The 13,003-nt window shown below is 53.3% G+C and overlaps 1 protein-coding gene across 1 annotated transcript in view; it reads left to right on the top strand.

The window, feature by feature from the left end:
• KIAA1549 (KIAA1549 ortholog) overlaps positions 1–13,003 on the top strand; it is a 146,986-nt gene that overhangs the window by 125,793 nt on the left and 8,190 nt on the right. The window contains exons 18-19 of the mRNA XM_070071444.2: positions 9,969–10,015; positions 11,795–11,952. Coding sequence (XP_069927545.2) covers positions 9,969–10,015; positions 11,795–11,952 — 205 coding nt within the window. The remainder of the gene's footprint in view (positions 1–9,968; positions 10,016–11,794; positions 11,953–13,003) is intronic.

A 13,003-nucleotide genomic window follows, 5' to 3' on the forward strand; every position in this document is an offset into this window, starting at 1 on the left:
GAACAACTTCGAGTGGACTAATTATATTTGTAATTGGAGTTCCCAGAGAAAGGGAGAAGCAGAAAAAAGTTAAAGAAATAATGCCGGGGGCAGGCACTGTGGTGCAGCAGGTTAGAGCCACTGCCTGAAGCGCCGGCATCCCATGTGGGTGCCGGTTCTAGTCCCGGCTGCTCCTCTTCTGATCCAGCTCTCTGCTATGGCCTGGGAAGGCAGTAGAAGATGGCCCAAGTCCTTGGGTCCCTCTACCCACGTGGGAGACCCAGAAGAAGCTCCTGGCTCCTGGCTTCAGATCAACTTAGCTCTGGCCATTGCAGTCATTTGGGGAGTTAACTAGCAGATGGAAGACCTCTGTCTCTCTCCCTCTCTCTTTCTCTGTGGCTCTACCTCTCTCTGTAACTCTGTGTTTCAAATAAATGAAATAAATTATAAAAAAATGCAATAATGCAGGGGCCGGCATTGTGGCATAGCATAGGTAAAACCGCAGAATGGAGCCTGTCCCCTGCTCCGGTCACCCTAAGGAATGGAGCAGTCGGGAACCGTCCCAGCTGTTGCAATACCGAATGTTTTCAAAGCCAACTCACAGGGGCTGGTGCTCTGGTGCAGTGGGTTAATCCTCTGCCTGTGGTGCCGGCATCCCATGTGGGCGCCAGTTCGAGTCCCAGCTGCTCCACTTCCAGTCCAGCTCTCTGCTATGGCCTGGGAAAGCAGTGGAGGATGGCCCAAGTGCTTGGGCCTCTGCACCCACGTGGGAAAGAAGCTCCTGGCTCCTGGCTTCAGATCGGCTCAGTTCTGGCTGTTGCAGACATTTGGGGAATGAATCAGTGGATGGAAGATCTCTGTCTCTCCCTCTCTATCTCTGCCTCTCTGTAACACTTTAAAAGGTTTTACTTATGTATTTGAAAGAGAGAGATAGAGATCCACTGGCACACTCCCCAAATCAGTTCTGAGTTTTTTTTTTTTTTTATTTTATTTATTTGAGAGGTAGAATTACAGACAGACAAAGGGAGAGACAGAGAGAGAGAGATCTTCCATCCACTGGCTCACTCCCCTAATGGCCGCAATGGCTAGAGCTGGGCTTATCTGAAGCCAGGAATGAGGCGCTTTCTCTGGGTCTCCCACACGGGCGCAGGGGCCCAAGCACTTGGGTCATCTTCTGCTTTCTCAGGCCATCAGCAGGAGGCTGGACTGGAAGAGCAGCAGCCAGCACTAGGACCGGTGTTCACAAGGGATGCTGGCATCGCAGGCAGAGGATTAACCCACTGCGCCACAGCCCCGGCCCCTAGAGTTGGTTTTGAAAGTATCCCTTATTACAGCTGGGACGGTTCCCAGCGGCTCCATTCCTTTGGGGTGACCGCCAACAGGGGACGGCTCCGTTCTGTTTCCATCTGTGTTGCTGTGTGTGTCCCTGCAGCTCCACCAGCAAGGACGGCATGAGCACGCTTGTCCTGAGAATCAGGCGTGTGTCTCTAGTGGCCTGCCGAATGCCTCGTGGTAGACTAGAGCCGCCGGAGTGCGTTTCTGGCCCAGGTGCACCACCGTGCGGCCATGGCACCTGCAGCTGCTGCCGGTCAGTCACGCCAGGTACCCTTCCAGAGAGCCCTAGAGAGCTTAATATCCAGACCTTTTAAAGAACTCCGACACCTCAATAGTAGAAAACAAAGAACCTGATCTAAAACATGGGCGATGCACTTGAGCAGACAGTTCTCCAGAGGAGACAAGAGGCCAATGGATTTATGGAAAGGGCTCACCGTCACTACTCAGAGGGACAGCAAATTCAAACCCCTGTGGGATTCCGCCTTAAATGGCTGCAGTGACTCCTGTTGACAAGGAGATAACAGATGTTAGGGAGACTGTCGAGAAAAGGCAGCCCTAGTGCCTGGCTGGTGGGACTGTTGCTCGGTGCAGCCCTTAGAAAGCTGTGGCGCTTCCCAAAGAAGTTAAAAATCTAGCTGCCTGGTGACCCAGAAATGCCTCTTTTCATCCCGTACTCAGTGAGATGAGATCTCCCCTTTGAAGTTAACTGCACTCCATGTTCACTGTAGCTCACAGTGATGATTTGGAAACAGCCCAAGTGCCACCAGTGGATAATGGATACAGAAAATGTGGAGTATTTGAGGATATTTTTAAGAGTGTGTACAAAAATAGAATTATAAGTTTATTTGGTGCAGAAAAAATTTGAAGGGTATGCAATTTTTCCTTAGCATATTTTCCATGAACTTAAAAACGTTTAAAAAACAATCTTTTTGTCTGTTTGAAAGGCAGAGGGTGGGAGGGAGAGGGAGAGAGACAGACATTCAGCGAGAGGTTTCCCATCCACTGGTGCACTCCCAAATGCCTGCAACAGCCAGGCTGGGCCAGGCTGCAGCCAGGAGCCACTGGGTGACAGCATCCCAAATTCCTGAGCCATCATCTGCCTGCTGGAGTGAGCATTAGGAAACTGGAGTAGAAGCAGAGCAGACTTGAATGTAGGCATCCAATACGGGATGCAGAGCTCCCAGGTAGCATCTCAAACACTGCGCCAAACACGCCAATCCTCCATGACCTCTTTTTTCAAAGAAGATTTATTTATTTGAAAGAGTTACAGAGAGAGAAAATAAGAAAGAGATCTGTCTTGCATCTGCTGGTTCATTCCCCAAATGGCTGCAACAGCCAGGGCTGGGCCAGGCTGAACCAGGAGCCAGGAGCTTCTTCCAGGTCTCCCACGTGGGTGCAGGGGCCCAAGCACTTGGGCCATCTTCCCCTGCTTTCCTAAGCCGTCAGCAGGGAGCTGGATCAGAGGTGGAGTAGTCAGGACTTGAACCAATGCCCATATGGGACGCCAGTGCTGTAGGCAATGGGTTAACCAGCTGTGCCACAGTGCCAGCCCCTGACGTTTTTCTTTTTAAAGATTTATTTATTTATTTGAAAGGCAGGGTACAGAGAAAGAAAGGGAGGGCTAGAAGGAGGGAGGGAGAGAGATACCTTCCATCTACTGGTTCACTCCCCAGATGGCTGCAGTGACCAGGTCTGGGCCAGGCCTAATCCAGGAGCCTGGAACTCCATCTGGGTCTCCCAGGTGAGTGCAGGAGCCCAAGCTCTTGGGCCATCTTCTGTTATTGTCTTAGTTGTATTAGCAGGGAGCTGGGTCAGAGGTGGTGCTGTCAGGACTTGAACTGATGTCCGTATGGGATGCTGATATTTTTTTATGGCTTTATATTTTTTTATTTTTATAGTAAGTTGTCCTTTCTTAGTTTCAACATTGTTAACATTTCTTTTTTTAAGAAAACTTATTAAATATAATTTCTATAAGTACAACTTTTGGATTATAGCAGTCTTCCCCTCCATAACCTCCCTCCCACCTGCAAACCATCCCATCTCCTACTCCCTCTCCCGTCCCATTCTTCATCACGGTTCATTTTTAATTATCTTTATATACAGAAGATCAACTTAATATGTACTAAGTAAAGATTTCAACAGATTGTACCTGCACAGACATACAAAGTATAAAGTACTGTTTGAATACTACTTTTACCATTAATTCACATAGTACAACACATTAAGGACAGAGATCCTACATGGAGAGCAGGTGCACAGTGACTCCTGTTGTTGATTTAACAATTGATACTCTTATTTATGACGTCAGTGATCACCTGAGGCTCTTGTCATGAGCTGCCAAGGCTATGGAAGCCTCTTGAGTTCACAAACCCTGACCTTATTTAGACAAGGCCATAGTCAAAGTGGAAGTTCTCTCCTCCCTTCAGAGAAAGGTATTGCTTTCTTTGATGGCCTGTTGTTTCCACTGGGATCTCACTCACAGAGATCTTTGATTTAGGTCATTTTTTGCCACAGTGTCTTGGCTTTCCATGCCTGAGAAACTCTGATGGGTTTTTTAGCCAGATTCGAATGCCTTAAGGGCTGGTTCTGAGGCCAGAGTGCTGTTTAGGGCATTTGTCATTCTACGAGTCTGCTGTGTATCCCACTTCCCATGTTGGATCATGCTCTCCTTTTTAATTCTATGAACTATTATTAGCAGACACTTGGTCTTGTTTAAGTGATCCCTTTGACACTTAATCCTATCATTATGATGAGTTATGAACTTAAATTGATCACTTTAACTGGTAAGAGGGCATTGATACCTGCCAACTTAATGGGATTTGGAGCCCCATGGCAAGTTTCTAGCTCTGCCATTAGGGGTAGGTCTGAGTGAGCGTGTGCCAAGCTGTACGTCTCCTCCCTCTCTTATTCCCACTCTTATTTTTAACAGGGATCAATTTTCAGTTAAATTTTAACACCAAGGAATAACAGTGTTTTAATTAAAGAGTTCAACCAATGGTTTTTAAGGAGAAAAAGAAAATACTGAAAAGCATAAAGTGGTAAGCTGTTCCTCAACAGCCAGTCCAAAGCCTGACCGAGTCGTTGCTGCTCGTGGGTCAGTTTCACGTCGGCAGGCTGCCTGTCCACGCTCAGTTGTCAGCGCTCAGGGGACATGTGGTATCTGTCCCTTCCGGACTGGCCTGCTTCACTCAGCGTGACGCCTTCCAGATTCCACCGCTTTTCTGTTGATGACGTGATCCGTCTGTGCCTTTAGTTGTTTGGTTTCTGCTCCTTAATTCTTAGCAGTGCTTTTTGATAGATTTCTGCTGTTTTAATTTAAAAAGCATTTTAAAATTTTTTGTCCACTGTTCATAGGTTTGGGGATTATGGTTTCCACACTAATGCCTTAGTCTGCCGTCTTAACCATCAATTCAGATGTGGGGGATTTTCCTGAAAGTGAGATTTTCGGTGTTTCTCCGTAGTTTACCATGGACTTTTCATGCTACCCGCCGTGTTTTGATGAGCGTGATAGCAGGTAGCAGACAGCAGGCCCCGTGGAGGGGGCCAGCCAGCATCACGGCTGCTGTGTGGGACTCTGATGCCGTGTCAGGCTCGGCATTTGGTTGTCGAGTTGCTGCCTCCAGGAGCGGCCTGATCATGCTGCATTGTCTTTTGCCTGCAGTAAACCTCAGGCAGGTGCATTTCGGGGTGCCTTCAGCACCCCCAGGAGCCTCCCCCGTCACTGTTCCAGCTTGTTCCATCCCCATCAGGGTGTGAGGCCACTCCATGTGCTTCTGCTTCCCTAAGTACAGTTAAACTCTCTGGAGTCGTCTCCCAGTAGCAGCTGGGGCTGTCTGGGCCAAGAGCGGGCGCAGCAGACCTGGCTTTGTGGCTACTCTGCCTCGGGCCTGCCGTCTTGCTCTGCTGGCCTGAGCCTCGTTCTCAGTAAGGAAGAGGCGGGGCGGACATTTAGAGTACGTGGACAGTGGACACTGCTTGGATGCCCCGTCCCCTGTGGGAGCGCCTGCGTTTGGATCCTGGCTCCGCTCCAGTTCCAGTTTCCTGCTAATGTGTACCCTGGGGAGGCAGCAGCAGGTGGTGGCTCAAATACTTGATCCCTGCCATCTCGTGAGAGTTCCAGATGGAGTCCTGCTCTCCTGGCTTCCTCCTGGCCCAGCCCCAGCTGTTGTAGGCGTTTGGAGAGCGAACCAGCAGATAGGAGATGTCTGTCAAATGCATACATAAATAAATGAGTGAAATTTTAAGAAAGAAGAGATGCATTAAAATGGGATTTCTTATTGACACAGCTGATTGAAACTTTTTTTGTTAAGATTTCTTTTTTATTTATTTGAAAGGCAGAGTTACAGAGAGAGGAGAGACAGAGAGAAATCTTCCATCTGCTGTTTCACCCCCTGAATGGCCACAACAGCTGGGGCTGGGCCAGGCTGAAGCTGGGAGCCTGGAGCTTCTTCCAGGTCTCCCATGTGGGTGCAGGGGCCCAAGGACTTTGGCCGTCCTCTGCTGCTTTCCCAGGCGCATCAGCAGGGCGCTGGATGGGAAGTGGGGCAGCCCCATCTTGAACCAGCGCCGATATGGGATGCTGGCATTACAGGTGGAGGCTTAATCTGCTATGCCACAGTGCAGGCCACAGCTGATTGAAACTTTCAGTTTTGTTCCCCAGACTCTTATGTGGATGTGTCCTCTCTAAAGTGAGTACCTGGACACAGGGGAATCCTAATGTGTTCCACCTTTTCCCTGGGCGTGCGCCATGGAACCAGGGCGCCCTATCTCCGCCTGGCACCTGTAATGCAGCAGGGGAGAGGCGTGCAGCTCTGTTCACTGTTCATCAGGGCTCCCTGCAGTGCAGAGACCCCCTGTTCCTGTGTAAACAGGCCCGGGGAAGCGGGGATCTGGCCAGCCTGCCCCCAGTGTGTCCTTTCTCCCGTCACAGGGCGGGGATTTGTTCAAGAGCAAAGTCTGATTTTGAGAATCGAGCAGTGTGGGGTGGGGAAGAGCGAGCTCTTCAGGGTCAGAAAGTCTTCGAGGAGGAGCCCCCGCCGCCATCGGCAGTCGGGTTTTCAGTATTACTCGGGGCCTGAGTTAGCTCTAACGGAGCGCTTAACACTAACGGGATCAGTACCTGACGGCCTTAGAAAGAAGGCTCTGACAGTGGGGCGCTGCAGAAGCCCGGCTGACGCCCGCGGGCGTTCCCACTGGGCCGTGGTGGGCTGGAGCCCGAGTTGCTGTTCTGCCGAGTCATCTGCTCCCAGCATCCTGGCTCACGGTGGAGACGAGAGTCCCAGCGTGTGAGGGCCCGGATGTGCTGAGCTTTCTTAGATGTGTGTGTCTGGTACATCGTGTGGCGCGTTCTCATCTGAGAGCCCTGGATGTGTTCAGACGAGCGCACGTGAAAGGAGCTGCGTGATGGACCCGGGATCACACTGTGGAGCCCGAGGGGGCCAATCTGGCTGGGTGGGACCCAGGGCCGCACTGTGGAGCCCGAGGGGGCCAGTGTGGCTGGGTGGGACCCAGGGCTGCACTGTGGAACCCGAGGCGGCCAGTCTGGCTGGATGGGACCCCGGGATCACACTGTGGAACCCGAGGCGGCCAGTCTGGCTGGGTGGGACCCAGGGCTGCACTGTGGAACCCAGGGTGGCCAGTCTGGCTGGGTGGGACCTGGGGCTGCACTGTGGAGCCCGAGGGGGCCAGTCTGGTGGGTGCCTGGGAGCCAGAGAGCATCAGAAGCTACAGGTGTGTGGGGAGCAATCCGGACTGGACTGAGTTACTGGAATTAAGACTTATTCTATGCATCTGCTCTCCCACAATATGGCGCTGGGAGAGAAGTAAACAGCTTCCGCACAGCTGCCTCCAGTTCAACCAATTAACTGTAGGACTTGCTCCTGATTGGAGAGCAGCGTACTCGGCGTGTGGGCAGCCGAGTTGGGATTGGCGGAGGAGGACTATAAAGGAGGAGAGAGACGGCATGCACCAGGAGCATCTATGGGGAACATCTAAGGGAACCCGTGCAGCCCCCGAGAAAGCCGGCCGGCGGTGTGCCGCTCCCCTGCGGAAGTGGGGAATGTGGCCAGGGGGAACTGCCCTTCCACGGAGGTGGAAGGGATAGTAGCCAACCCGGGAAGAACCAGCAGCAAACCCGGGGAGGGCCGAGCAGACGAAAGAACAGCGCAGGGTCCTGTGTCGTTCCTCCACGAAGACGGGGAGCGACATAATGGTGCCGTGACTCGGATATGAAGCCTAGGCAGGGTTTAGTGTCGTTCCTCCACGAAGAGGGGGAGCGACATAATGGTGCCGTGACTCGGATAAGAAACCTAGGACGGATAGGAAACTTAGGAGGGAAGAAACGGGAAGAAGCAGGAAAATACCGGAGAGAGAGATTAGCGAAGAGCCTAGGGGAAAGCCGGACGAGAAAGGTGCCGGAAGAAGCTATTGAAAGCCTAGGCATAGACTTGGATATGGACTGTGGGAAAGAAGTTAGGATTGAAAGCGAAAGTGAAAGCTTTCATAGACTCGGATGCGGACTATGGTGGGGAAGCTAGGAGACTGAAAGCGAAAGTGAAACCTGGAGGAGGCTTGGACTCGGATACGGACTGTGGGGAGTAGCCAGGAGAAATGAGAGGAATATTGTTGGAAGAAAACTTAAGGAAACATACCGGGTAGAGAAAAATGTTAGGGAGGATGAAGCCGCGAGTGCAGGCCGAGGCGGAGATATAAGCCACCTTGGAATTCTTCAAGTCACCCCGGGGAGCAAGAGGCGAAGATCTGGAACCAGAGGCAGAGACGTGGGCCGCCAGGTTGAAATTCGCCAGGTTAGTCCGGGGAACTTGGACTGAATGCCGGTGGTGGCGGAAACATTCGCGGAAGCTGCCGCGTGCAGAGAGAGCACGGGGCGTGAATAAATAGGGAACGCGGGGCTGGCTCGAGGCCGTGGTGCAGACGCGAAGGGCGTGGAGACCGCGGAGCGCGCGAAGCCAAGCCGCGCAAAGCCGGGAAGCTGCGCAGATGAAAGAGGCGCGGGCTGAAGCGGCTCAGAGCCGGAGAGCTGCCGAGAAGCAGCCTCGGGGCAGGCGCAGCCGGGAAGCCGCAGGGATAAGAGAAACAGAAGTTTTAGAAGTAAAGTGAGAGAAATAGGAATGCTGGAAGATAGAAGTAAAATGGGAGAAATAGGAATGCCCGGAGATAGAGAAATAGAGAAATAAAAAGGCCTCCCTACAACACTGCAATGTGAGAGCTTGGATTCGGTCTGCCTAATCAAGTGAGGCGATGAGCACCTGCGGGCAGCTAGCAGCTTATGCGCCGCAGGTCACCGAAGACAGGCACGAATTAACATCAGTAAAGCTTCCCCACAATGCAACAATTAGGAGGCTTGGATTCGGTCTGCCTGATTTAAGGCGGTAAGCGCCAGCAAGCAGCTCGACCAGAGTATGAGCTGCAGGTCACCGAAGATAGGCACGAACCAACACTAATAAGTCTCCCCCACAATAAGGCAATGAGAAGGCTTGGATTCGGTTTGCCTGATAGGTCTTGTAAGTCCCCTGCAGGCAGAGCAGAGCATGCGCTGCAGGGCACCGAACACAGACACGCATCAGCGCCTAAAAACCTCCTCACAACATGGCGAAGAGAGGACCCGGATTCGGTTTGCCTGATTGATAGGACTTGTAAGAGCCTGTGGCAACTCTAGCAAGTAGAGCAGAGTGTGTGCCGCGGGACACCGAAGACAGGCGCGTATCAACGCCAAAAATAAAAAGAAAGGGGGATCTGTGGGGAGCAATCCGGACTGGACTGAGTTACTGGAATTAAGACTTATTCTATGCATCTGCTCTCCCACAATATGGCGCTGGGAGAGAAGTAAACAGCTTCCGCACAGCTGCCTCCAGTTCAACCAATTAACTGTAGGACTTGCTCCTGATTGGAGAGCAGCGTACTCGGCGTGTGGGCAGCCGAGTTGGGATTGGCGGAGGAGGACTATAAAGGAGGAGAGAGACGGCATGCACCAGGAGCATCTATGGGGAACATCTAAGGGAACCCGTGCAGCCCCCGAGAAAGCCGGCCGGCGGTGTGCCGCTCCCCTGCGGAAGTGGGGAATGTGGCCAGGGGGAACTGCCCTTCCACGGAGGTGGAAGGGATAGTAGCCAACCCGGGAAGAACCAGCAGCAAACCCGGGGAGGGCCGAGCAGACGAAAGAACAGCGCAGGGTCCTGTGTCGTTCCTCCACGAAGACGGGGAGCGACAAGGTGCTGCCCGCGTCTTGTTCTGCGGCGCTCTGCAGGGACAGCAGCACTTGACGATGTCGTGTCTGCAGGCTTTGCATTTCTGCCGGACACAGCTGCAAGTGGTCACCGTGCGACTTGTGTTTGCAGTCACTTGTCGGTGTGGCCTCTCAGCCTGCCTTTTTATCAGAGGCCCAGGTTTGCGGAGAAGGAGCCTGCCTGTCTCACATGGGCAGGGAAGATCTGGAAATGAGCTGTGTTACTCTGAGGCCCGGAAGCCCAGCTCCCACACCTGGCGGCGCTTGGTGGCCAGTGACCCGGCGCAGGCTGTTCCGATGAGAAGAGAGTTCTCTTGGAAGTCGCTGCGAGCTCGCATGTGTGGTTTGCTGTTGTCACTTTGTCGTGGTAGTGGACATTGATCTTCATGTTGTTTCCAATTTCTTCCAGAGATACGAGGACTATGGAATGACTCCTCCTTCAGGGCCGCTGCCACGGTAAGGCTTCCAGAACGGATGTGACCTGCCTGTCTCGCGTGGGCTGGTTTTCTTTACCTTAAGTTTGTGGACTCATTTTTCTTAGCTGAGATGCACAGACGCAGTTGACTGTCCCTTGCTCTAACGGGGAAAGTTGAAGTCTAATTCTGTGTCCAGAAGTGACAGGCTGACCAGCTCGCCTGGCTGAGCGCTCCTTGGAACACTGCTGGGAGGGCTAGACAAGCTGTTAAGACCGAAGCAGACACCCCCCCGCCCCCAGGAGCTAACGGCGGCGTAGCAGTCGCGAGCCAAGGCCCAGGAACCCGCAGAGGGGAGCCCTGCCCGGCGCCCCTGTTCTCGAGTCTGCTGGTTCTGGAGGACACGGCTGAGCGGCTGAGAAGTCGGGCAAAGCCCCAGGTGGCTCCCTGGATCCCCCAGCTTTCCCGCACGAGCTTGGAGGTGCGAGTAGTGAATGAGGGGTTTTTAAAAACAAACTTATTTATTGATTTGAAAGAGAGAGAGAGACAGAGAGACAGATATCCTCTATCCCCTGGCTCATTCCCCAGATGGCTGCAAAGGCCAGGGCTGAGCCAGGAGCCAGGAGCTCCATCCGGGTCTCCCCTGGGGGTGGCAGAGCCTGAACTCTTGGCCCATCCTCCACTGCTGTCCCAGCTGCATTACAGGGGGCTGGATTGGAAGTGGAGCAGCCGGGACAGGAACCGTAGGTGGCAGCCGGCGTCACCCGCTGCACCGCAGCGCCTGGCCCCAGGGTTGAGACTCCTGATGCTGTAACAGGAAATGCATCCGTTATCTAGAAGATCTGTGTAACTTGGTGTGGTATTTCCCCGATGGCAAGTGTCCCGAGTCCTGCGGGGGTGAGATCAGAGCCGCTCAGAAGTGCACAGCAGAGCAGGGGTTTCGGGGGCAGTCTGAAACCCTCGGCGCTGTTTGCAGTAATGCTTGGGGCTGCCACTTGCTGGGTGTTGGAGCTGTGTCGGGAAAGGCTGACATATCAGTTGACACCATCTGAAACGTTGATGAAAACCTCCTCAGTTTCCACGCTTGTCTTCTGTGAGGGCAGATGTCCTTCCTGAAGTAGCGCCGGGCCCCGACCAGTATGAAGTGTGGGCGCCTAGTTGTCTGTGGTCAGCAGGCGGAAGGGTGGGTCAGCCCTCCACTGGTGTGGGGGAGAGAGGTCGGAGAATGCAGTTGATTTCATGAAAAGCGTGTGTTTTCTGTATATAAGATTGATACGGTTATTTTTCCATGTTTTAAGTATTTAAAAACCTGCTCAATGTTAATTCCTAATGGTGTAACTATTAAGAGATAAAGCCCATGTGCATGGAAGCCCAGTGATTCCAGGGAGTCTGAAGGGGTCAGAGCGAGAGCCACCCCCTGGGTGCACTGGTGCACAGCCGTGGTGGACGGCAGTGTCGGCCGAGGCGTGCTGGGATCCGGGCGGGCTGGCCTGGCTGCAGCGTGGCCATCGGGAGTTTTGAAAGCTCCCTGGGGCTGGTCACGCAGCGCCAATGCTGAGAACCAAGGCTTTGGTCAGCTGCCACAGATGAGCAGGCCCGGGACTCGGCCGTGCCACCTGTCTGTCAGGAAGCTAGAACACCCCTTCTTGCTTTTTGTTCACAGAGAAAGGTGTCCGATCGTCGGCCAAGGTTTGTCCCTAGTGTCAGAGTTAGCTAGTGAGTGGACAGGAAGAGGCCGGGAGAGATGCGTGAGAGGTGTCTCAGTCTCCTGTGGGGCCGGGGCGAGACGTGGTCCTGACGCCTGGCTGTGCTTTGCTTTCAGGCCAAGCTTCGGTCCCGCATTGCTGCAGCCTTCAGAGCTGGGGGCCTCCGACCCCCAGCAGCCGCAGGCGTCGGCTGAAGCTCCGTTTGCTGCCCGAGGGATCTACGCAGACGATGGGCCCGCGGCAGCCCGGCCTCGGCCCGTGGGCAGCACCACAGGTACCTGTGTGGGCTGAGCGTGCGTTTCTGAGCTGCAGGACGGGCTTTGGGACTGTATCTGAACACTGTCTTAGGCTTCGCCGAGTCTCAGCGAGGTGGGGGGGGTGGAAAGGGAGGCGGCCGAGACCCCTGCGGCTGGTGTGTTCCTGAGTGAGCCCCTTCCGGTGGGATTCACAGTGCACTTCATCCCCCAGAACACTTCCCACTCTTAGAGTAACGAGACCCGCGTCAGAGCACTTGGCATGGCATTAAACAAGCGTTCGTGCAGTATTTCAAGGATTTCCCTTCTATTACCTGTAATGCTTAATTAAAAATCCATACCAGAATGTCTCCAGTAGGAAGAAGTTCCTGGCTTTGTTTTTAAGTGAACATAGTTCTGGAAATCTTGACACCAATGAGAAAATGGTTTTCAGAAAATTCTAAAATATTTTTATTGCATTGCTTTAAGAAACATGTTGCATAATTTGATTTATTTACAAAGGTACAAGGAGACGTCCAGAAGTTCATGGGAAAATGGAATCAGAGAGGAGGGGGAGTAGGTGCTGTGGCTCAGCGGTGAGCCACGCTTGGGCTGCCTGCGCCCTACGTTGCAGCGCCTGGGTTCGTGTCCCGCCTCTGCCTCCTGGTGTGAGAAGGAGGGGCCTTGCCAGCCTTGGTAAAGCAGAAAGGGAGTGATAGTGCCTTCTGAGTTGCGTGTCCCCGATGAGATTAGGAATGAATTTACTGCTAGAAGATGAGGAGATGAGAAAGAAACATTTGTCATGGGGTCTCCTGGGGGGTCTGGGTTCAGCGCAGAGCGAATCCTCCCCAGGTTCAGTCGATGCGTGCTGTTTGTGACTGATGTGTCCTGAGATCTTGGCAAGTGCACCTGGATTCCTCTGATTGGCCCAACAGAAGTGTACGTGCAAACGCTGAGAAACGCGTTCCAAGCCCTAGTGAGGACCGGTGCCCGGCAGTGGACACGCAGGCCCGGCCAGGCAGGCCTGAGGCTGTTCTGGCGCTGGGCTGGCGTGCCTCAGCAGCGTCCCGAGATTCAGATCTGTCCCCCCAG

The sequence above is a fragment of the Oryctolagus cuniculus genome, chromosome 3, assembly GCF_051225735.1.
Source record: "Oryctolagus cuniculus isolate XC-2025 breed Fujian yellow rabbit chromosome 3, ASM5122573v1, whole genome shotgun sequence".
Taxonomy (NCBI): domain Eukaryota; kingdom Metazoa; phylum Chordata; class Mammalia; order Lagomorpha; family Leporidae; genus Oryctolagus; species Oryctolagus cuniculus.